Source organism: Lytechinus variegatus, chromosome 1 (assembly GCF_018143015.1).
Source record: "Lytechinus variegatus isolate NC3 chromosome 1, Lvar_3.0, whole genome shotgun sequence".
Classification (NCBI taxonomy): Eukaryota; Metazoa; Echinodermata; class Echinoidea; order Temnopleuroida; family Toxopneustidae; genus Lytechinus; species Lytechinus variegatus.
Window position 1 is genome coordinate 10,159,140 of NC_054740.1, and position 23,900 is coordinate 10,183,039.

The 23,900-nt window shown below is 36.7% G+C and overlaps 1 protein-coding gene across 2 annotated transcripts in view; it reads left to right on the forward strand.

Moving 5' to 3' along the window:
• Positions 1–23,688, forward strand: part of LOC121425588 (amiloride-sensitive sodium channel subunit beta-like) — a 24,770-nt gene extending 1,082 nt beyond the window's left edge. Inside the window, exons 1-11 of one of the 2 annotated variants that reach the window (XM_041621731.1) lie at positions 1,769–2,057; positions 6,571–6,860; positions 14,624–14,791; positions 16,845–17,006; positions 17,925–18,052; positions 18,705–18,892; positions 19,778–19,922; positions 20,450–20,512; positions 20,889–21,036; positions 22,826–22,917; positions 23,444–23,688. In XM_041621731.1, the coding sequence (XP_041477665.1) occupies positions 2,040–2,057; positions 6,571–6,860; positions 14,624–14,791; positions 16,845–17,006; positions 17,925–18,052; positions 18,705–18,892; positions 19,778–19,922; positions 20,450–20,512; positions 20,889–21,036; positions 22,826–22,917; positions 23,444–23,565 (1,524 nt within the window). In that variant the 5' untranslated portion in view covers positions 1,769–2,039 and the 3' untranslated portion in view covers positions 23,566–23,688. Of the gene's footprint in view, positions 1–1,768; positions 2,058–6,570; positions 6,861–14,623; positions 14,792–16,844; positions 17,007–17,924; positions 18,053–18,704; positions 18,893–19,777; positions 19,923–20,449; positions 20,513–20,888; positions 21,037–22,825; positions 22,918–23,443 lie in introns of those variants that run through there. The other variant, XM_041621812.1, reaches the window with a different exon arrangement.
• The last annotated feature ends 212 nt before the right edge of the window (positions 23,689–23,900 follow it).

Sequence of the window (23,900 nt, forward strand, 5' to 3'; positions counted from 1 at the left end):
GCATAGGGTTAGTGTTAGGATTGTAATAAAGTTTTATTTAGCTTTGGAGGTGAGGTTTCAGGTTTGGCTTTACGTGTAGATTTTCCATTGGAGCAATTGTCGTCGGAGGAAATGTCGTGGAACCCCTTATCCAGTAACACATCGTAAAGAAGATCATGAAAATTGAACAATATCCAAATAACACCCGAAAGTTTTTTTTCAGACACCTTGCATTGAAGAAAATAAAGGCTTCGTCAGCCATCAAGGGATAATCGTCCATTAGACACATTTTAACACTTATGGAGTGTTGGAAGAAACTTGAAATTGATCGCAAGTCAATTTTAGGTGCAAAAATCAATTGAAATTCATCCATTTAAAGGCAAGTTTGCAATTGATTGATTGATGGTCTTCTCTTTGCATCAAAACTATCAATTGATTCGCCGCTTCAATTAAAATCGATCAATCACCAGTATCAATCACTTTTGAATTTACATCTGAAATTTTGCGATTGATTTCAAATATTTTCTCGCAACACCCCATGATTGGCGTATTGACCCAATTTTTTTTTTGGGGGGGTGGCGCATGGGGTAAAATGTGTAAAAAAATAAAAATCGTAATGTTTTGATCATTTCAAAATGAAAATGTAATTTTGTGATAAAATTGATTTATTCCCATGAATATACCATATCATCGCCCCTGTTAACAAAACTTTGGGAAACAATGTGAAGAAAGGTCGGCAGTGTTTAAGCCTATTAATTACTCTTTTGAGCAGAGTTTAAACATGGGCAGTTATTGGGGACAGACGTCATGGTTATAAATAGAATTCATAATTAAAGTTAGAAAGTAATACTCATTAATAATCAACAGGAAAGATATTTCTTCAGTGAAATTGAGTAACAGGATAGACAAACACAAATAGGCAGAATTTAATTAAAGGCTCTGTTAAACAAAAAAAAATGTTATTCACGGATTGTATTCATTAAAATATTTTTTATGAAACTGCCCTGTTAGCAGCTTAGTCACTTCGCTCCCTTGTTTGTACGTATGCTTTAAAGTGATATCTTACGCATTTTTACCAAATATGAAGAAACGCCAAAACACTACACAATTTTGTAGCCCTTTGCACCGCTAAAGAGCTTGAAATTAAACAGCGCCACCTCAATTTTACGTCATTTTGATTGTAATTTTTATTTCATTATCAATTAATAATAAACATTTCTTCCTCTTTTATACTCGTAAAATACTTGGGCAAAATGCCCAACTTTTAACCAACCATGGACAATAACCAGTCCACACAACTAGTGGTTGAAATCTGTCCAATTTGGGTAACAAAAACTAATAATTTGCTCAATTGGAAAATAATATATATAAACATATATATACATGTTTTTACCAACATAATACCAACACAGTAGACAGTATGTTGCCCAACACTTTAAGTGTGTTTACGATACATCACTTTATATCATAACCTACAAACGAGGGAGTGAAGTAAAAGCTGCTAGCATTATTTTTTTTATATTTATCTCTTTGATTTTACTTGAAGGCTCTCACTAACAATTTTAGGGTAAACTATGTAAGTATAGTAATAAAAAAAATAGCTTGACGTGTTTAGTTATTCATCCATATACCCAATTTGTGTGTGTTTCTTTCATGGAATTATTTTCTAACTTTAATTATGGATTATATTTTTAACCATGACATCCATCCCTAATAACCTCTCATGTAAACACTGCTCAACAAAAAAAGAGAACTATAGGCCTACGCTGCTCCACCATGTCCACTAATAGTCCACATTGAGTTGAAATAGATGTACTTTCTCTTCTAAGAAAATGACTGCTGGACATTACAAAGCGATGCGATGATCGACCCATAGTTCCTCGTTTATTTCAACAATACATTGATTTACTGGAATATCAATCAGTTCATAATGTAACTTAAGAAGGAAGGAGATCAATATACAAACTTGGGTTTTTCTTAACGATCGATATTTGGCCGCAATCTCGGCAATTATTGCTCACTAATCAGCGGAAAGCGAAACGACTTTTCAAAGTCACGACATGTCGGCATCACGGCGGGTAAGTCAAATTAGACCCCATTGTTATTCGGCGCAAAAACGTTCCCGTTGGCAAACATGGTAGCTGTCCAAGCCGGCAAAGGTTATTACGTTGCATCAAAACTTATAATAACCATTGCATTGCAATGGATTCGTTTTCTAATTATATTCATTGCATCATTCTAATTAGGACCAAATTGCATTGACTTCGTCAGTGCAATAAGTATCCCCTCCAACTCCAAGCATGACAAGATCGTTTAAGTCGGGAATAGCCATGACCGTATTTGCTAACCCACTTCGATCGCGATTGGTCCGACACCCACACTTCCCACGAATAGAAGTTCTAGATGTCCAATAATTTGCATTGAGGTATCTGTGTTAGAAACTTTAAATAAGATATATATTCTAAAGGAATGGGGAACGTTTGATAAATATATTAGTCTTGGCGTAATGGGCGTAACATTGAGGATAACATTCGTTGACGTCTACATTTCGCTCTTTGTGATTACGTTTTAAAATCATATATCAGACATAAATCGGCACCAATTTCGTCCTTTTCTTGTATTTGAAAATAAAGTGTTTTAATATGTAGATGCATGCGTTTTATGTTTACTTTGTAACACTCAGTTTAGTGTTATTGAGTACACAAATAAATTAAATAAAAAGAATTATCTTTCGTTGGAAGTGACAATGTTACCGATTACAAACATATTTTTAAAGGGTGTGGACGTGCCTATAGCAACACTTCAACTCGATGTAAAATGTGGAAAATTTAAGTATCTCATATTTGGGGGTTGTTACTGAATAATTTTTGCATGGTATAACGGTCTGATGCACATACAAATAATTTTAGGAAATGTAAGAAAAAATAAAACGCTCTACGAGAAATTGAATTTCTTTAAGCTTACTTTAAAAAAGTACAATTGGCATGGACATTGATTTATTCGTCATCGGGGTAAATATGTCCACTTTTCAGTATAAAATGCGATGTGATTACAGTTTACCTAATCATGATGTGCGAAAGCATTCCCCTCTCTATAACATGAATATTATAGAACAGAATTGATAATATGATGTAGGATAGTTTATGGTAAATGGAAATTTTGAAGAAGAAAAAACAGATTGACGGGGTAAAAAGAAAGACGGTGTTAAAGGAGATGAGAAAACGATGACAGAGCATGTGATAGGGTTTTCATTGGACATGCTGTTTGTACGTCGTCACAAACAATAAACCGAAATCTCAGAAGTAAACGATGAGTGTTGTAAGGCTGTAAGCAAACGTCAATCGTTTTGAATAGGGATGAAAAGGCCCCGTGAAAAGGGCGGCCTCGACAATAGCAGAAACGATTTGCATTTACCTTTCTTGTTCCTTTGCATACCTTTTTGTGTGCACTGCACGAGTATCCCCGCACGTACATGATTTAGTTGTCTGTAGTTTTAAGATTTTCCTTTTATTGGTTCATTGAATTTATACAACATTATTGTTACATTTCATGCTTTTATTTCCTTCTGGATGATACAAAGAAACTTGCTGAACTGTAATTTTATCAATAAATGCCATAACACCTGCCCCACAAAATTATGTTGATAAAAAATAAATATGTTCGTTGCTTTCACCGGATATAAAGATGGAATATAATCTTTAAAGGGAAAACGGTAGGATGGCAATCAGGGGTGGGGGGGGGGGGCGTCGTATGGGGATGGCGACCACAACCAAAGTATTTAAAAGGAGTGAGTATTTAAAGATTAAAATAGGAGAGAACAGTGTCGAATTGAGAGGTCTTGGCCGTGTAACACCCACCCAGTATCCAAAATTTCAAATAATACAAAAAAAAAAAAAATCATCCGTCACGTTTACGTTGGCAGCTATAAAAATTTTCTCCCCCCTGCAAAATCTTATCCCTATCAGCGGATACGTCGAACAACACGTACAGCTTCAGGCATTTGGAAATTGACTTTCGTTGCCAAATAAATGATTGAATAATTATATATTTTCAAAGTTTAATTGTGCTGCAACAAATCAAAATTTGTCATCTAAAATGTCAAAATGGGCTTACCATTATGAAAAAGACGAAGAGAGCAATGGAGAGGGAGAGAGAGAAAAAAACCACTTACCGATATTGACATTCTCTTTACGCTGTTAATTGGCAATCGGGGAAACGGTAAAGATTTTTGTCCACTTGTATACTTCAATGAACGTGAATACAAACAACCAAGGCCAGGGGCACGGGACATAGATTGTGACGACTATGACGAAATGCATACCACGGGGGGGGGGTGATCGTTATGACCACATTATAAGTTCTCGTATATAGGCAGCAGACGCGGTGGTGCTACATGGGGCAGGGCGCCCGCCTCCTCTTGTGATTTTTCGGGTAGGCCTAGGATAAAAGGGAGTAAACGATGAGTAACACGGGAAGTGCACTAAAAGGGGGAATAAGAATCATATAAAACAAGAGAATTCTGATCGAGTTTATACCAGTTAGACCTACACCTGTTAATTGAGAGCATTTTCGTCACTAATCTGATATCTTACCCCCGTATCAAGATACCCCACCGCTGCGCATGGGCCCTACTTTATTGGTAGGTGGAGAAGAAAAGGCTATACATTTACCTATTCCTCTTTTCGAACATGGTACTATTAAAATTTATTGTAAAATTGATTAATACTTATTTGTTCAGTGAAAGACGGCTTAACTCGTTGAATTGCGTGACACATTTCCGCTACTGTCAATAAGCCAGTTCGGAGTTCCATTCTGCCCATGATCAGAAGAAGGTTATTTGAACTCTTAATGGTATTTAACAGTTGGTCAAGTACATTGTAATAGCAACATGAGAATGCATTCAGAAAGGCAACAAATTAATACCTTCATAAAGTGTTCATTGTTGTGCTATTCAAGCTAGTCATCTGGTCTATGCCATTTGTGCATCCTGCTATGCCAAGTTAGCTTACATAATATCTTGTTTTGAAATTTGTATATCCAAATGGGAGAAATTAAAGGTCAATAATTGACAAACTTGCCCATGAGGTGAACTGGTCAAGGTATGAGTACCCGGTAGGAATAATTTTATTCCTTGAACGCTTTAGCGTCTATTAATATGGCGGCTCAGTTACAGCCGGGGTAATAATGATACCAAGTAGATTTTTATTTATGTTATTTATTTATTTATTTTATTGAAATATATTTATTCAGGAAAAACACAAGATCAGAATAAAAACATTGTTTTACATCAAGGTCCTGAAAAGGTTAAAAAGTTACATCAAAATTTTAAGCTGATATAAGAATACGACCAGCTGCATATAATAAGCTAAAAAAAAATACGCACTATATTGCGCTATATACTAGTAACTAGACATAATATTATATCACCATTACTATTAACTGGGACAGGTTGATCGGGAAGCACTTGATACAAGTAGTGTGAAATTACGTAATGATTTTTCTGAAGAGAAAGGGAGGGAGTGCAAGATGGATAAGATTCACCTGAGTGAATGACGTAATGACTCTACAATATTGAAAAGTGTTTTACGTCACAAGTGTCTGGTGGGCGAAAGAAAGAGGGAGAAAGATGGAGAGGGTTTATAGAGCGAGGTAGAGGGAGGGAGAGGGAGAGGGGGGGGGGGGGGGAGAGGGGGGTTGTGAGAACGAACGAGTAAGAGAAAGGAAGACGGGATAAGGGAATAGATTCTCTTTGAATAATTTACATTTTCATGATTATGGGCATAAAGATGTGAAGTAATCCTTTTTCTTAAAAAATACATTCCTGGACAAAGGAAGTTTTCACAAGGACAATTTGTGACGAAAATCATTTAAGCTCTTTTCACTTTCTACCTGTATATTGACATTTGCCCGAAGGGGTGTTTCAATGAAAAGAAAGAATAGTGAGATTAAATAGGCTCCAAAATGATACTCGCTTTCTTCTTTTCTTATTTACCCAGCCCTTAATTCACGGGTAGGAAACATCACACAAGCACATACACCTGATGAAAAAAAAAACACGACAAATTAAGATACAATTTTGAATGTTAAACGTAGCTAAAAAGAGATAAAAAAGAAAAAAATACTATTTCAAGTTTGAAGAGATATAGAGAAAAAAAAGAGAGATATAATAGTTAAAGAGAGATACGGGGAAGGATAGAAAGAAAGAGAGAGGGAGAGAGAGGCGAGAGAGGAAGATGGTGGAAAGTAAGAAAAGGCTGAGGCTTTTTCAGGGAGAGCAAGAATTGCGTTTGTATTCTCCACGCATTGTTGTAGAGACAATTATCGAACGCTTAAGTATTTCGCGATCGAAATTTTCCACAAAGTTAGTGTCAGGTCATACCATATCGCTGCCAGTGCAGACTACACTTCACTAGAGATATAACGTATAGATTTCACAGGTTTCTTCCATGAAAATTAAAGACCCGATTTCAATAATATTGATGAAATTGGTGTTGGCTGATCATTGCCCAGCTTAATTTCCCCGTTTGTGACTCGACGATGAACAGTGCACCGCATTAACAAACATCACATTGGAATCACGTGTATTTACAGGGTGACGAAAAGAAGTCGGGCTTCAACATGCCCAGGAGCCTGATCAAGGTGGCTCCAGTGGTGGAGACGGATACCCTCCCGGAGAAGAAGGACATCCAGACTGTGAGTGGGGGGCTCCAGGCTCCTTCCAGTAAGGCTCCTCCTCCAGTATTCCCGGATGATATCCCGCTCCATATGCGGTACAGGGACAAGGTGTCCTGGTGGGCCATCCTGTACCGGTCTGTTCCTGATGCGATCGGAATCGGAGGGATGAAGTATGCCTTCAACCCGGCGGAGGTCAAGTGGAGAAGGTAGGATTTAGGATGAGGGGCAAGCCATAATGGCCCGTATCCTGAAGTCAGGTATAACTTAGACCATGGTCTAACTCTGTGCTAATTTTTTTTGGAAGCCAAAAGTGTCAAAATTTTTATTTCGTTGTATGTGTCTTACGTTTACCGTGCTCTTTCCTGATTCATCGATGGTGAAGACAATCATCTATTTATACTTCCGAGACAATTATTAATGATTTGAGAGCCAAATGAGCTGAAATATTGTATCTCTACCGTTAGTGATTTATGTAACAATTGGCTACCACAACTTAATAGCTGAGTTTAAGTTAAACCCGACTTCAGACATGTCAGAATACGGGCCTACATGGGTTGACATAGATGTTTGGAGTGGTTATAACCTGTACTAAGGGTTTAAAGTTTTGAAGAGGCAAGTCTTTGTTGGCTAATGATGTTTGCAGTCGTTGGCAAGGTACTCTAGGTTAATGTATGAAGGGGCAGGCATTGGCGGGTCAAACAGTAGGTTCACATAGATGATTGCAGGGGCAAGCCACTGCCGATTGACATCGGATGATTGTTGGGGCAAGCAATATTGTGGGTCCACATAGGGAATTGAAAGGACACACAATAAACAAGTCAAGGGGCAAGCTATTGTTCACCTTGATGATAGGAGGGGCAACCATTGTGTATTCAATGAGCGATGTAAGAAAGTTACAATAAATGTAAAGAATTACAATGACAAGCAATTTTGCCTAATGTTGCGGGTTCTGGTCTACTCTCATTCACGATTTAAAAAAAATAGTATGTTACATGACATTTTCTTTCTCGAACGATACTAGTCCGGCAGCCCAGGAGGTTTATTCAACCGAAAGCCGGACAAGCAAATGACCCCATAGCTGGATGGCATGGACCTTGAAGTTTACAAAAATGCATTGCTGCCGGGTTCTATGCGTGGTCTTCCCTCCGAAATGACGTAATATATGACGTCACTACAAAATGGCCCTATTTCACCATTTTTCAGACATTGTCCACATATCATAAAGTCAAGGGAGAATATCTCAGCCAAATCATGCTTGTTTTGTATGAAACTTTCACAATGTATTGTTCAAGTAGTGCACAAGAGATATGCAAAATTTCACGAACAGAAATTATTGTTTACATATGCAAATTACGTAATGAAATTTGCATATCATTAGTTTTGGAGATTTCTCGCATAAAAAATTGTCAAAAATTGATTTAGAAATTTATTTTCTTTTGTAGTGTACTTTATTTGATATTTTTTTCTCTCAAGCATAATATCATTGTCTTCATCTATATCTCTACTTTAAGAAAATATATAACAGTAATTGAAAAAGACATCATAGACTGTGATTTCAGCCCCCTTTTCAATATGGTGCGCACGTAGAAATTGTGCGTTTTTGCCCTATTTTCACCATATGGCTGAGGTGTGCGAACGATATGCCTACTTTATTGATGTTTCCTGCATTTTGCATGATATTCAATCTTCCAAACAACATATTTTCTTCTTCATCATGTCTCTGGTGATCAATCAATGATTTCAGCAAAAATTGATTGCCCACTGGGCAGTCTATAGGCTACGTTTTCAGCCTAGTTTTCAACAACGAACCTATACAATGTAAGACTGCATCGTTGTAGTCGAGTCGGATAAGAGGTTCCTGTACATGTGTACCATCAAAATATTTTTCACTCAATTTTTCAATCAACGTTTTGGTATTTGTCTAAACTGTCTCGTTAATGAATCTTGATGTTCCCTTCCCAAAATCGTGTCCAACGGGGTTCAAAATTGATATCTTTGGCGGCCCTCTTGGACTTTTTTAAAATGAAAATCAATTATTTTCATATTTTATTGCACAGAGTCTGACAATGGGACAATCTTTTAATCAATACGCATTTCTCTATGATTGGGATAGTAGAAATCGATTTAATTCGTTTTCTGATGATATATTTTGAAATAAAATTTATCCCGAAATGGGCATGATTTTGGTCAAAAATTTGCATGTGCATTGATATCTATCTGTTCAATCATTAACATCAACAACTATTTCAAAATATCAGCATTCGACACGAAAGAGGATATAATATACCGATAATACTGTAACGCTTCATGACAATATGTATGTCTTTATTTGCTTAGTTAAAGGGCAAATACCATTATTACCCATTTATTGGAAAATATGCCACTTTGGAGCCCATATTAAGGCAAAAAACGTTTCTGATATGGAATGAAGCCACTTTCATTCTTTTTAAACTACGTGGAGATAAGAAGGGTAGAGTTTCCTCTATCTGCTACTAGCATACTGAAGCATACCCCTTCAGGGAGCGTCGAAATCACCCACCCTTTTTCATATTTTACCTATTTGTGGGAAAATATGCTTTTTCAAGCCCCCATTGAGGCAAAAAGTGTTGCTGCTATGTAATACGGCCACTTTCATTGTTTTTAAACTATGTGGAGACAAGAGTAGAGTTTTCTCTATCTGCTACAAAAAAGGTGTGCTGTTACAGCAAAGCCTATACCCCCTCTGAGGACTGCTAAAGTTACCCGATAATTATACGTATTTTGCCCATTAATGGGAAAATATGCTATTTTCGAGCCCCCATTTGGGCAAAAAGTGCTTCTGCTATTTAGTAAAACCACGTTTATTATTTTCAAACTATATGGAGACGAAAGAGTAGAGTTTCTTCTATCTGCTACATATAAAGAGGTGTTGGCATATTGGAACATACCCCTTAGGGGGTCTCCGAAATCACTTACCCTTTTTCCATATTTTACCTATTTATGGGAAAATATGCAATTTTCGAGCCCCCATTGAGGCAAAAGTGTTTCTGCTATGTAGTAAGGCCACCTTTATTTTTTTCAAACTATATGGAGACGAAAGAGTAGACTTTCTTCTATCTGCTACATATAAAGAAGTGCTGGTACAGTAAAGCCTACCACCTTTGGGAACTGCCAAAGTTACCCGCCCCTTTTACGTAATTTGCAAATTCATGGGAAAATGTGCTATTTTCGAGCCCCCATTGAGGCAAAAGGTGTTTCTGCTATGTAGTAAAACTACTCTTATTGCTTTTAAACTATATGGAGACGAAAGAGTAGAGTTTCCTCTATCTGCTACATATAAAGAGGTGTTGGCATATTGGAACATACCCCCCTTAGGGGGTCACCAAAATCACCTACCCTATTTCATATTTTAATTATTTATGGGAAAATATGCTATTTTCGAGCCCCCATTGAGGCAAAGGTGTTTCTGCTATGTAGTAAAACTACTCTTATTGCTTTTAAACTATATGGAGACGAAAAAGTAGAGTTTCCTCTATCTGCTACATATAAAGAGGTGTTGGCATATTGGAACATATCCCCCTTAGGGGGTCACCAAAATCACCTACCCTATTTCATATTTTAATTATTTATGGGAAAATATGCTATTTTCGAGCCCCCATTGAGGCAAAGGTGTTTCTGCTATGTAGTAAAGCTACTCTTATTGCTTTTAAACTATATGGAGACGAAAGAGTAGAGTTTCCTCTATCTGCTACATATAAAGAGGTGTTGGCATATTGGAACATACCCCCTTGGGGGGGTCGCCAAATTCAACTACCCTATTTCATATTTTAACTATTTAGGGGAAAATATGCTATTTTCGAGCCCCCATTGAGGCAAAAGGTGTTTTTGCTATGTAGTAAAACTACTCTTATTGCTTTTTAGCTATATGGAGACGAAAAAGCAGAGTTTCCTCTATCTGCTACATATAAAGAGATGTTGGCATATTGGAACATACTTCCCTTGGGGGGTCGCAAAATTCACCTAACCTTTTTCCATATTTACCTATTTATGGGAAAATATGCTATTTTCGAGCCCCATCGAGGCAAAAGGTGTTTCTGCTATGTAGTAAAACTACTCTTATTGCTTTTAAACTATATGTAGACGAAAGAGTAGAGTTTCCTCTATCTGCTACATGTAAAGAGGTGCTGGTACCATAAAGCCTACTCCCTTTTGGAATTGCTAAAGTTACCCGCCCCTTTTACGTAATTTGAAAAATCATGGGAAAATGTGCTATTTTCGAGCCCCCAATGAGGCAAAAGGTGTTTCTGCTATGTAGTAAAACTACTGTTATTGCTTTTAAACTATATGAAGGCGAAAGAGTAGAGTTTCCTCTATCTGCTACATATAAGAGGTGTTGGTATATTGGAACATACCCCCTTAGGGGGTCACCAAAATCACCTACCCTATTTCATAATTTGACTATTTGGGGGAGAATGTGTTATTTTCGAGCCCCCATTGAGGCAAAGGTGTTTCTGCTATATAGTAAAACTACTCTTATTGCTTTTAAACTATATGGAGACAAAAGAGTAGAGTTTCCTCTATCTGCTACATATAAAGAGGTGTTGGCATATTGGAACATACCCCCCTTATGGGGTCGCCGAAATCACCTACCCTTTTTCCATACTTTACCTGTTTATGGGAAAATGTGCTATTTTCGAGCCCCCATTCAGGCAAAAAGCGTTTCTGCTATATGGTGAAGCCAGTTTCATTCTTTTGAAACTACATGGAATTAAAGGAGTAGACTTTCTTCAATCTGCTGCTAATAAGTGGTTGCACAGCAAAGTCTATCCCCTCCGGGGTTCCGAAAGTCACCCACCCCTTTTCCATATTTTTTTCCAATATGGGGAAAATCTGCCAATCTTGGAGCCTCTGAAGAAGGTAGCAGTCGATGTACCGCACTTTTTTTTACATGTAGCTGATAGAAAAAATGCCTCTTCTTTTATTTCAAAGTGGTTTCCAAAATCAAAGCTAGCTTTACTATATACATGTAGAAGAAATGCCCTTTTGTCTGAATGGGGGCTCAAACATTGCATTTTTTTACAATAAAGAATGAAGATATACATATGTAACTGATAAAGAAGATCCTACTTTGTCATCTTTATGTGGTTACAAAACAAAAACAAGGGCTTTACCGCAAGGCAGAAACACTGTTTGCCTCAAAATGACTAATTTTCCGAGAAACTGGCAAGATACGAAAAAAAGATTGGGTGACTTTGGCAGCCCCCTGAGGGTTAGGCTTTGCTATGCCCCAATTTCTTAATATGTAGCTGATAGAGAAAAGTGATTTAAAGGAAAAAATTACATACTCAAAACAAAATGTTACCACATTGGGGGCTCCGAAAAGCACGATATCATAATAGTCAAGCTATGGATAATGGTATGGTACTGTATGTAACATTTTACTGGTTCTTGTGGGACTATGCTTTAAGGTGCCCGAGAGTAATTGCATGCAAAATGAAAATGCAGAGCAATGCCTCGAACTTCTATCTTTTTCAAGAGATTTAATTATCATAAAAATTGCTTTGTGTAGAAAATGCCTTTTACCCTCATACACATGATACAAGTAATACATACCTTTCTATCGATCGCTAGTACGTTTTTTTCTGCATGTTAGGCACATCAACAAAGGCGATCGGATGCAAGATGAAACAGATAGATGTCAAAGCATCATGAACATTTTGGTTCAAAATTTTTGATGAATTCTTTTTTTCAATATATTAACCGGACTATTCAGAAAACAATTTCAACCGATTTCTACTATCCAAATCCTAGTGAAATGCGTATTGATTTAAAATTTCCCATTGTCAGACTTTGTGCAATAAAATATGAAAATAATTGATTTTCATTAAAAATGTCCAAGAGGGCCGCCAATGATATCAATTTTGAACTCCGTTGGACACGATTTTGGGAAGGGAACATCAAGATTCATTAACTAGACACTTTAGGCAAATACCAAAACATTGAGTGAAAAATGTTTTGATGGTACATAGAAACCCCCTTATCCGACTCGACTACAACGATGCAGTCATACATGGTATAGGTTCGTTGTTGAAAACTAGGCTGAAAACGTAGCCTATAGACTGCCCAGTGGGCAATCAATTTTTGCTGAAATCATTGATTGATCACCAGAGACATAATGAAGAAGAAAATATGTTGTTTGGAAGATTTAATATCATGCAAAATGCAGGAAACATCAATAAAGTAGGCATATCGTTCGCACACGTCAGCCATATGGTGAAAATAGGCCAAAAACGCACGATTTCTACGTGCGCACCATATTGGAAGGGGGCTGAAATCACAGTCTATAATGTCTTTTTCAATTACTGTTATATATTTTCTTAAAGTAGAGATATAGATGAAGACAATGATATTATGCTTGAGAGAAAAAATATCAAATAAAGTACACTACAAAAGAAAATAAATTTCTAAATCGATTTTTGACATTTTTTTATGCGAGAAATCTCCAAAACTAATGATATGCAAATTTCATTACGTAATTTGCATATGTAAACAATAATTTCTGTTCGTGAAATTTTGCATATCTCTTGTGCACTACTTGAACAATACATTGTGAAAGTTTCATACAAAACAAGCATGATTTGGCTGAGATATTCTCCCTTGACTTCATGCTATGTGTACAATGTCTGAAAAATGGTGAAATAGGGCCATTTTGTAGTGACGTCATATATTACGTCATTTCGGAGGGAAGACCACGCATAGAACCCGGCAGCAATGCATTTTTGTAAACTTCAAGGTCCATGCCATCCAGCTATGGGGTCATTTGCTTGTCCGGCTTTCGGTTGAATAAACCTCCTGGGCTGCCGGACTATACACACAATAACATATTCAGCCAATACGACACAATGATTATTAGGTCAATTCCTTGTCAAACGAAGTTTAAACTTTCTGTCCCTTTCCCGTCTCTTGATGAAATCAGGGATCCTGACTACTCCAGAGCTCGTCATCTATTTCCCATTTCATTATAATCTTTTCAGTACATCCATGTCTGTGAAAGGGCCATTCGATCTTACATGGTCCGTTCGATCGCATTTCGATCAGTTATCTTTTGTATTCCCTTTGACACGGATGGGTTGAAACCTGATATGAACATGTGTGCTCACCCTTTTCATAAGCTCATGCCTTTTATCCCCAGTCGAGGGGCTTGTATGTGTTTTTCTTCTTGATCTGTGAAAATGCACTTCTATGGTTCATATTCATGTAACTCTATGAAGAAGCACGTACGCTCTTCATCTTATCCGGAGAAGCTTTCACCTGATGTAAATGTGCCGGGTAATAGGCCATGCATGGGCTGTTCCATAAAACCGTTTCATAACACTGCTCGGTCGCTATGCTCCCTCACATACATAACATCCTAGCATTCTTGCCCAATCAATACGTTTATTTAATTTTATAACAAGGATATGATAGATCTGAGTAGGCACGTAGATTTTTGTTCATTATTTTGTTTCTGTTCTTTAAATCAGTTGTTTGTTTTTGCTATTGTTCTATTGCTACTTGGTACCTTGCCGCATCCATTACATAACAATTATTTTAATAATCAATTTACTTGGATGTGTGCGTTTTAACAAGCCTTCTGTCTTTCCCATTCATTTACCTTTCGTCTTGTTTTTATATTTTATTCATTGATCTGGCAACAGTATCACTTTCGACTGTTCTGATGATATGTTTTACTTTTTGTCTCTTTGTCTGTGCATGATCATGGTATCAACTTGTTCTTATGAATAGGAATAAAATGCTGTACTGAATTGAATATTATCTTGTGATTTTAATGATGTGTTATTAATCCTTGTACCTCCTGACCTATACTGCAATAATTGTCAGATATTCAAATATTGGGCCTTTCTTGTTTTATTTATTTGTAAGTTCCTTTTCTTTTCCTGCTTTACACTTAGGCCTGCAATAATGACCGCTTTCCATCTTTAAATTTCAGATTCTCTTGGCTTTTGCTTGTGATGGGTGCATTTGGTGCTCTGACCTACCAAGTCGTTGACAGGGCACAGCATTTTGCCAGTCATCCTAAGAGCGTGGACGTGTCCATCAACTACACAGCACCAATCACTTTTCCTTCAGTCGCAATATGTAACTATAACACATTCAGGTAATAGTATTAATCAAACACCTTCGAGGGCATTACTAAGAATTATACGCACGAAGAACATGCGGAACAGTTTTATCACACTCGAGGCATAACCGAGGGCGTTTAAAGGAATGGTCCGGGCTGAAAGTATTTATAGCTTATTGAATAGAGTAGAATTCACTAAGCTAAATGCCGAAAATTTCATCAAAATCGGATAACAAATAACAATGTTATTGAATTTTTAAAATTTAGCCATATTTTGTGAAAACAGTCGTTATGAATATTCATTAGGTAGACTGATGATGTCACATCTCCACTTGTTTTTATGTATTTTATTATATAAAATTAGTTTTATTCAATTTTTTTCCTCCAAGAACTAGAGAAATTGGATTGACAACTGATTTAGTGCATTAGATATTCATTGCTGCAACTTATTTCATTAGAAGGGAGACATAATTATTCACACAAGTATGAAATAATGAAAAAAATATGATTTTATGAAATAACACAAGAAAACGGAAAGTGAAGACGTGACATCATCAGCCAACCTAATGAATATTCATGAAGACTGTTTTAACAAAATATTGCTAAACTTTAAACTTCAATAACTTTATTATTTGTTATCCGATTTTGATGGAATTTTCAGCATTTCGCTCAGTGAATTCTACTCTATGTATTATGATATAACTATCATGACTATCATGACTATTTTCAGCCTGGACCATCCCTTTAATTTTCAAATCTTCAGATGTAACAAGACTAGTGGTGTAATAACCTTCGAATACCCGAGTAAAAATGATATATATCATATATTTTTAAAGATAGTGGTGTGAATTCTTGTTCTTTAATGAACCATCCTCATGCCAAAATCATGACCGGTCAATAGCACTAGTCATTAGTACCAGTCATTAGTATTTTTTTCTCGTCAGCTAAAATACCTGACTGGTCATGTGGTAGATTTCAACCATTAATGATTGTGACTCGAATCACCATTTTATAATAATAAGTATATCCCAACTCTTGCGCGTCCTAGTCATATCTGAAGCCGGTGAAATCTTAAAAGTGCCACCCAGATATTCAGATAAAGATCTTGTTATGTCTGCATCCCTTAGAAAAAAATGTCCCCATGACTATGTCTACATCCTGTGGGAGAGATGATGAGATGACAATATTTTGGATCTCATCATATCTACATCCTGTGGAGGAGATGATCAGATGACAAGATCTTGGATCCATGATCATGTCATCTGATCATCTCTTCAAAAAGATGTAGACATGACGAGTTACGAGATCATAATATCTGATCATTCTCTTCCACTCATGTAGGCATGACGAGATCCAAGATCTTGTCATCGGGGGGGGGGGGGGGGGGGGGGTTGGGCGGATCATGAAAGGACTTGTCGGACATTTTATCCGACAAGTACCAGTTTATCCGACGATTACCATAGGAACAGTGCCTCTCAGCCAATCAGAATCAAGGAAAGATGTCAAATCTGACAACTTGTCGGATGAAAACATTGAAGAAGCGCTCCCCTGATCATCTCTCCCACAGGATGTAGACATGACGAGATCCAAGATCTTGTCGCCTGATAATCTCTCCCATGGGAAGTAGACATGAGGAGATCTAAGATATTGTCATCCCACCGTCTTTTCAAGCATTTTAGACATGACGAGATTAATATCTCAACATCTGGGGGCGTTTCATGAAAGGACTTGTCGGACGTTTTAGCCGACAAGTCCCATTCATCCGACATTTACCATAGGAACAGTGCCTCTCAGCCAATCAAAATCATGGAAAGATGAAAGATGTCAGATCTGACAACTTGTCGGATGAAAATATTGATGAAACGCTCCCCTGGGTGGCACTTTAAAACTTCCATAGAAGCCCCATACGGACAGTTGTGAATGCTAGTATGAAGTTTAAATTGTTATTGATTGGATTAGTACTACAACACAGTGGATCAGTCCAAGGTACCATTACTAGTATGACCACAACGATGTAGGAAGGGATTTCATTATGTTTGATCGCGTTGCAGTATTATGTTTGATCGAATATTTTGAAATTTGTTCACAGAGCTTCTCTGTTGTCAGGAACTGAGCTTGGTGATTTCCTGACCACCGCTGCTACTGATCCTTCTTCTCTCGACATGAATAATTATTACGATATACTGACCTCCACTAATATGAGCTATCTGATGAAAAACTACGCCCATGAACTGAATCTGTCCGTCTTATTGTGAGTATGATGATGATGATGACAATAACAACAATAATAAGCAATATTTATACATAATTACCATGTTCCTAAATGCTTCATACGATAATACCGGCTTTAGCACGGCTACCCTGATAAAGTGCTCGAGCATTCAAAGAATTCCTTCCCACCGGCATGACCGGGTACCCAATTGCAACACCTTATGGATGATCATGATGATTAAGTCAGATTCATGAGTTAGTCTTTTATTTTGGCGTTATAGCTATTGTTTTCTCTCATTGATGCTGTTTGAAATTGTTTGTCTAAACTCGACATTGCTCACATTTGTAATATTTATATTTATGTTGATGGGCCTTCAAGCCAGTATTCTAGTTATTGATGGAGCCACCCTTCTAAAAGGAGACTCATGAATAAAATAAAATAGAACGAATAAATAAATAAATGCAAAAGGATTTTAAAATGTGTTTTTATATACTGCTGCAACTTATACTGCAGCTCCGTCAACTATACTACCATTCTTCTTATTATCTGATTAAATGTGTATATAGAACAATGGGTTAATTACTTTAATAATATAGGAAAAGGGACGTTAAAGGGAACTGACTATACGTTAGAGTGAAAATTAAAGGGGAGAGGACAAAATATTTTACTTTAATGTTTGATAAAGAACAACTGATATTATTCAATATCATTGTTATACGATCGTTGTATCGTTGTTGACAAAGAACAATTCATATTTAATATCATCGGCGGCGTCATCATCATTGCCATCGTCATTTTTATCAATATTTGTATTAGTATTATTATCATTATCATCTATATCAATGTATCATCATCACCACCATCATCGTCCTTGATTACTTTGTATTATAATGTATCACTTCTACTCCTACCGTTAATCAATACTTATTATATTTTTGTTCTCTTTTTTATTAAAAGTGCAAACTTTGGTGGGTCAGATATTGACAGAGAGGCAAACTTCTCGATAGCCCTGACCGAATGGGGACCTTGTTTTATTTTCAACGATGCTAATAATGGTTACCCACCTGCAACTGTGGAACGTGCAGGTAGGACGATTGATTGGTTGGTTGTTGATTGGATTAATTGATTTGATCAATTTTTATTGATTGGTTGATTATTTAGTCGATTGATTGAATAATTGATTTATTAGTAGATTAATTGGTGTATTGATCGATTGATTGATTGACTGATCAGTTAGATCGATTAATTTGTTAATTGATTAATGTGCTAATTGATTTTCTGGTTTATACATTAATATTGTTCGATCGGTAGATTGATTGGTTAATTGACTGTAGATGACTGCATTAGTTGATTGATAATAATTAATTTGTTGATTGATTGGAAGATTGTTTGTTTTTGGTTGATTAGTCGTTGATTGTTTTACAGGCTGACCGATTTTTTATGAGGCCTAAATTAAATAGTTCATTGGCTTGTTTTTAGCTGATTGATTCATTAAATTTGATTGATCGATTGATTGAATGGTTGAATTTTTAATTGATCCTTTCATTCGCTGATTGATTGGTAGATTGATAGATTGATTGGATAATTAATTGACTGATTGATAAATTGATTGATTATTGGTTGATTGATTTATTATTTAATTTATCGATTGACTGATCGATAAATTGTTTGGTCGATTGATTTATTAGTTGATTATTGATTGTACCCACGAGACACCATTCTATATCCCCACTCCAGGTAAAGCGTACGGGTTGGAATTAATGCTTGATGTCCAACAGTGGGAGTACTTCTTCGGACCGTTCAATCGTATCTCGGCAGGATTCCAGATCCTTCTTTACGACTACGGTTCCGTGCCCATGGTCGAAGATCACGGCTTCGGTATCTCACCCGGAACCCATGCCCATGTCGGAATCGAAGTTACCGATGTAAGTTCACCCGGGCTAGCTACAAAATTTTCCGATGTCGGGATCGAATCTTCGCTAAGAGGGGAAGGGGGGGGGGGTACTCTACAAGTGGTTGAAAATGTAAGGGTCACATCTAAATCGAAAGCATGCAACTCATTCTCTGTTGACTTTATAAAATTAATGGTGGTGGTATGAATCCTAAGCACATGATTGGCTGAAAGCTATCACGTGACAAGCGACATCTATTTCAGCTTATAGACAAACTTGCTATAGTTCTACATGACCGGTCAGGGTTTACAGTAGAAGATGGTTTATCAAATATCAAGGACCCAAATCACTATACTTAAGAAAACTTATTATACAGGTCATTTTGCCCTGGCGTTACCGTAGAATTACACACACCTGTTACCTTTCAATTAGTCCAAAATAATGTAAGAACTGTTCCAAACTGCCAATACCTCGTGCGTGCAATTTTGACCAATGTTCTCGATGATTATGCATCATTTCATAATTTGTATTTTATGGAGGGGCGGCGCAAGGGTTTTGTGATCAGGGGAGGGGGGTGACGATCTAAGGTGATGCAATTTTTTTAATCGGGTGAATAGCCTAACATCTAGAGTTGTACGTCTCAGATCTATTTTTCCTCTAGGCACTACATTCTTACTGATTTCTTATCTACACAATAAAAACTAGAAATTTGTTTAAACATGTCTCTCTCTCTAACAAACAGTTGTTTAAATTGTTAAAGAATTGTTTAAACTTAAAAAAAAATGTTTAAAAAACTTTTTAAAGAATGAACAGCCTATTTCAAAGTAACAGTGATAGTTGTTAGAGTGACGGGTCTAAACAATGTGCTTAAAATCTTAAGCAGCGTTTTACAGTGTATACTTCTTTTTAAATTTTCAGGTAAATAATCTGGAACCCCCCTTTGGTTCGTGCGAAGATAAAGAATTAAAATACTTTGATCACTACGGCTATGCGGAGTGCGACCATGAATGCAAAGGCGACTTCTATATTGAAAAATGCGGATGCGTGCCCTGGGCTGCCCCAGGTGAGTTGAAAGACTTAATTCAAACGTGGGATTCATATTCTTCAGATGTCAAGTTCAACTAAATAGACCTTTTGCATGTGACGTAATAATGTCATTGCGCCCTCCCTCAGAGGTTATAGGCATACGTGTGAACGGAGTTGTCGGATATATGCGCTAGCTGCAGATCACCAATGCATGCAAGGCAATGGCATAGACCTCTAAGATGGCGGCGTGATAACGCCAATGCATGTGATCTAGTATGAATTTTGTAGTTCATGGAAGAAAGGAAATCGAATGGAAATTAACGAAGTTACGCCATATACACACCGTAGTATTAAAGAGCTATGGTACAGAACTTGCGTAGCTCTCTTGATAATAATATACTTTGGGATTTTTCCAATGCTTCCGACCATAAGCAGAAGAGATTATTATCTATAATATTCTCAAGTGATTCCGTGTCGACATGAATAATGATTATTATACGTAGCACTAGCTTATAGGGATATTAATATTAGTTTTGTTTATTTTAAAATTCCTTTTATCAACAGAAAACGATTCTTTAGTGGAGTGCAACAACTGGGAACTGTATACTTGTGTTTTTCCAAATTCCGGTAAGAAAATTTTGTACTTGAATCTGATCGTGGTTATTTGATTTTTTTTCCAGTTGATTAAGTTTTTCTTATTTAATCTGTAGTTTATTGCAACCTTTCCCAATAAGTGAACTTTGTGATTTTGTTTTGCTTTTATCCAAAAATAATTAGAAAATACAAATGTTAAGATTTGTAAATCGAGGCGAGGGGGTGCCCGCCTCACGAAAAAATCGACCCCGTCCACCTGGATCACTACCTGCGGTACCACTTCACTCGGAAACTTAAAACACCTCCCCTTCTCTTCCACTCTCAAAATATAGAGTCTGATACAATATGCCCCTGTTTTTTAAAGAACTTTCGCCCTCAGTACTTTTTCGTTTCCTTACTTTGTATGCAGCGCTGTTTGTAACCAACCATACTTGCGATTGTCCAGTGCCTTGTAGTTTTCGGACCTACAAGCCTACAGTCTCGACGACACAGTTCCCGTCGACGTTCTGGACTAATGTCTATTCTGCGATATATGGTTTCCCTGCAGAGGTTTTTCCGTGAGTATAGCGTCAAATCAAGTTAATTAGAATTAAAAAAAGCAAAATGAGATGAAGTTATCGCTCTGTCGTTTGTTACATGGAGGGCAAATGATAGAAGTTTCAAAATATTTATCATGGACAAAGAGTTTGTATTATCATCAGAATTATAAAAATTAGATGCTTTGGAGTGTATCTTAGTGTTATTCGTCGCATTGCAGTGGGATGATCTCCACGGCAATAGTACCTCGACGTTAATGCTCATAACTTTCCTATTGTTTGCCCAATTTTTCTCAAACTTTAATTGATCTGATTCTTCTATTTTTTTAGACAATCTCAATTGTTCCAAGGGTTTCAGTCTCCTCTGAACTCCACCATCTTTTGGTCAACATGGAGACAGTGACATTTCGAAGAATTCAAGAACATAGAACTTACAACACGGACTTGTCAGAATATTCACTTAGAAAATCCTAGAACACTATTAGCACATAAAACACTTAGACATCATGGGCCTGACATATGGAATATATTGCCAAGTTCACTGAAACCGTTAAGATTCATTTCTCCTTTCAAAAAGGTATTAAATCACTATTATTTAATAAATATTCACAAAGTTAATAGGCTATTCTCTATATCTTATGAAACACATGATTTCAAAAACAGAAAAAACAACAACTTTAAGAATAAAAATAAAGCATACATTATGAGGACCAAGCGTTCCCCCCTCCCCCGCCATTATGCACCTGCACCCTTAAGTTAAGATATGTAGTAAGAATAATAATTATCGTTTTCTGGGGTTGCCACGCAGTCAAGCTTAGCTTATAGTGGCAACCTCTGCAAACTCTAATAATCGATATGTTTTAATAGAAAATGCATTTTTTTCTATGTTTTGCTTGTCAGTTATATGTATATTATTATTGTATTTTCTTTGTAAATGTGTTTATAAAAAAGTGTTGCAGAAACCAATAAATGAAAAATGAAAAGAGAAAATGTATTGTAAAGTGCCCTTCATGACAAAGAACAACCAAGAAATCTTTGTCGAAAATTGGTAAATCAAGACAGCGATTTAGTCATTGACTCTAAAAAAAAAAAGGACACGTTTGTAATTTTTCGTCAGCTCCGAAACTTAGGACGAAACTGCTGTTTCAATTAAGCAACAGAGACCTCTCAGCTATCCTTTGTCAAACTTTTGACCGGCATTTTTATGGTGGCCATGACAGGACATCGCCATAGACCATATTGACGACGAAATTCACGACGTCGCGAATTTTGTCGTGAATTTGTTTAGCTTGCTTGGGCGGTCCTCATGCAAGCGCAGGAAGACGACTATGATTTCGTGTCGAACACGTGCATGTTGGCATGGGTGGGCTTGGCACTGAATTAAGAAACGAGACATATCGATCTAGCATTCTGGTAGTCTTCAACAACTTACTTAGAATTAGATTGTCTAGGCGATGGCAGTCTTAGATCTAATAAATCTACATATTTATTCCACTTTGTACAAAAGAATCATAATTTGAAGTTAAACCTACCATTTTCACTGAAAATGTCGTAAATTTCATGGTGAAATTCGCGACGAAATTGGCAACATCGTGAATATATCGTCGCGAATTTTACGACGAATCGGCGACGTCGTGAATTTCGTCGTTAATATTCGCGATTTAGTTTATTTGCGATGTCCCTTCAAGCGCCACCATACCTTTTCAATACATGTACTTTGTTATTGGATCCGTTGTGGAAGCGAAAAGTTTTCTGATCAGTAATACTTACATGTTCTCTCTTCCGATTTCTCTTGTTTTTTTTCAAACAGAGAAAACATCTGTTATCTATCGATATACTTTCAAGAGATGAGTATTCAACAGATAAATCAACAGGTTGATTACACGTTCTTCAGTTTACTTTGTAAGTCCACTCCTCATGCACTTCTTATTAATGTTTTAATCTCTCTCCCCTCCTTCCCTCTTCTCCTCTCTCTCTCCCTGCAAAATATGTATTCAGAGCAATATGTATATAATCTGTGACATATGCGGCTAAACCTTTGACATGTATGGGGTCGTTTTGACAATTAAAGTTTCGAATAACTGTCCAGTTATTCATTTTTTTTTTTGGGGGGGGGGCAGGGGAGCAAAAAAGAAAATTTGTTTAACAGCGTGTTCAAAGTGCGTTCATAGTATATTCACATAATGAACTATGTGACAATCGGCTTCACGCTGTTAAAATACCCATATTTCCCCTTTTCTAGTCAATAGTGTGAAAATGATATCACTTTGTGTTCCACACTGCCGTATCTTTCCTTGTTTGCTACAAATCTTTGCCATGTCTAAATATCCCTCAAAATAAGTTGTTAATATGTATTTTTTTCTACTTGCTTTCATCAATAATTCTACAATATATTCTGATATTTCTTCTTTTTTATATTTTATTCTAGGTGACATTGGCGGCTCTCTGGGACTCTGGCTCGGCGGCAGCGTACTCACTGTATTTGAATTTTGCGATCTTTTTAGTAATTCAATTTATGTCTACACGAAACGAGTGCCAAATAAATTTTGAAACTATAAACGCCCATTGAAAATACGTATTATTTTGTAAGATTATAATAATTCTTTCACAATGCAATTTTGTCGCAGGGCAGTACATAATTATAAAGATAACTTATATAGATAAGTTATCTTTGTATTCTGGGCCCCCATTGGCCGATTCCCGCCAGATTTGGGTTGTGAGGGTATTTCATCATGCTCTATACCGCAATATGGAATCACATTTGCTGGAATGCAAAATTCCAATATTGGTGACATCACACTTAAGTACTCTATAAATGATTATCTAGGCAAGATATGAAGTGATCGTTTGAGGTATAGAGGGGATAGATGAAGGATGAGAGGGAG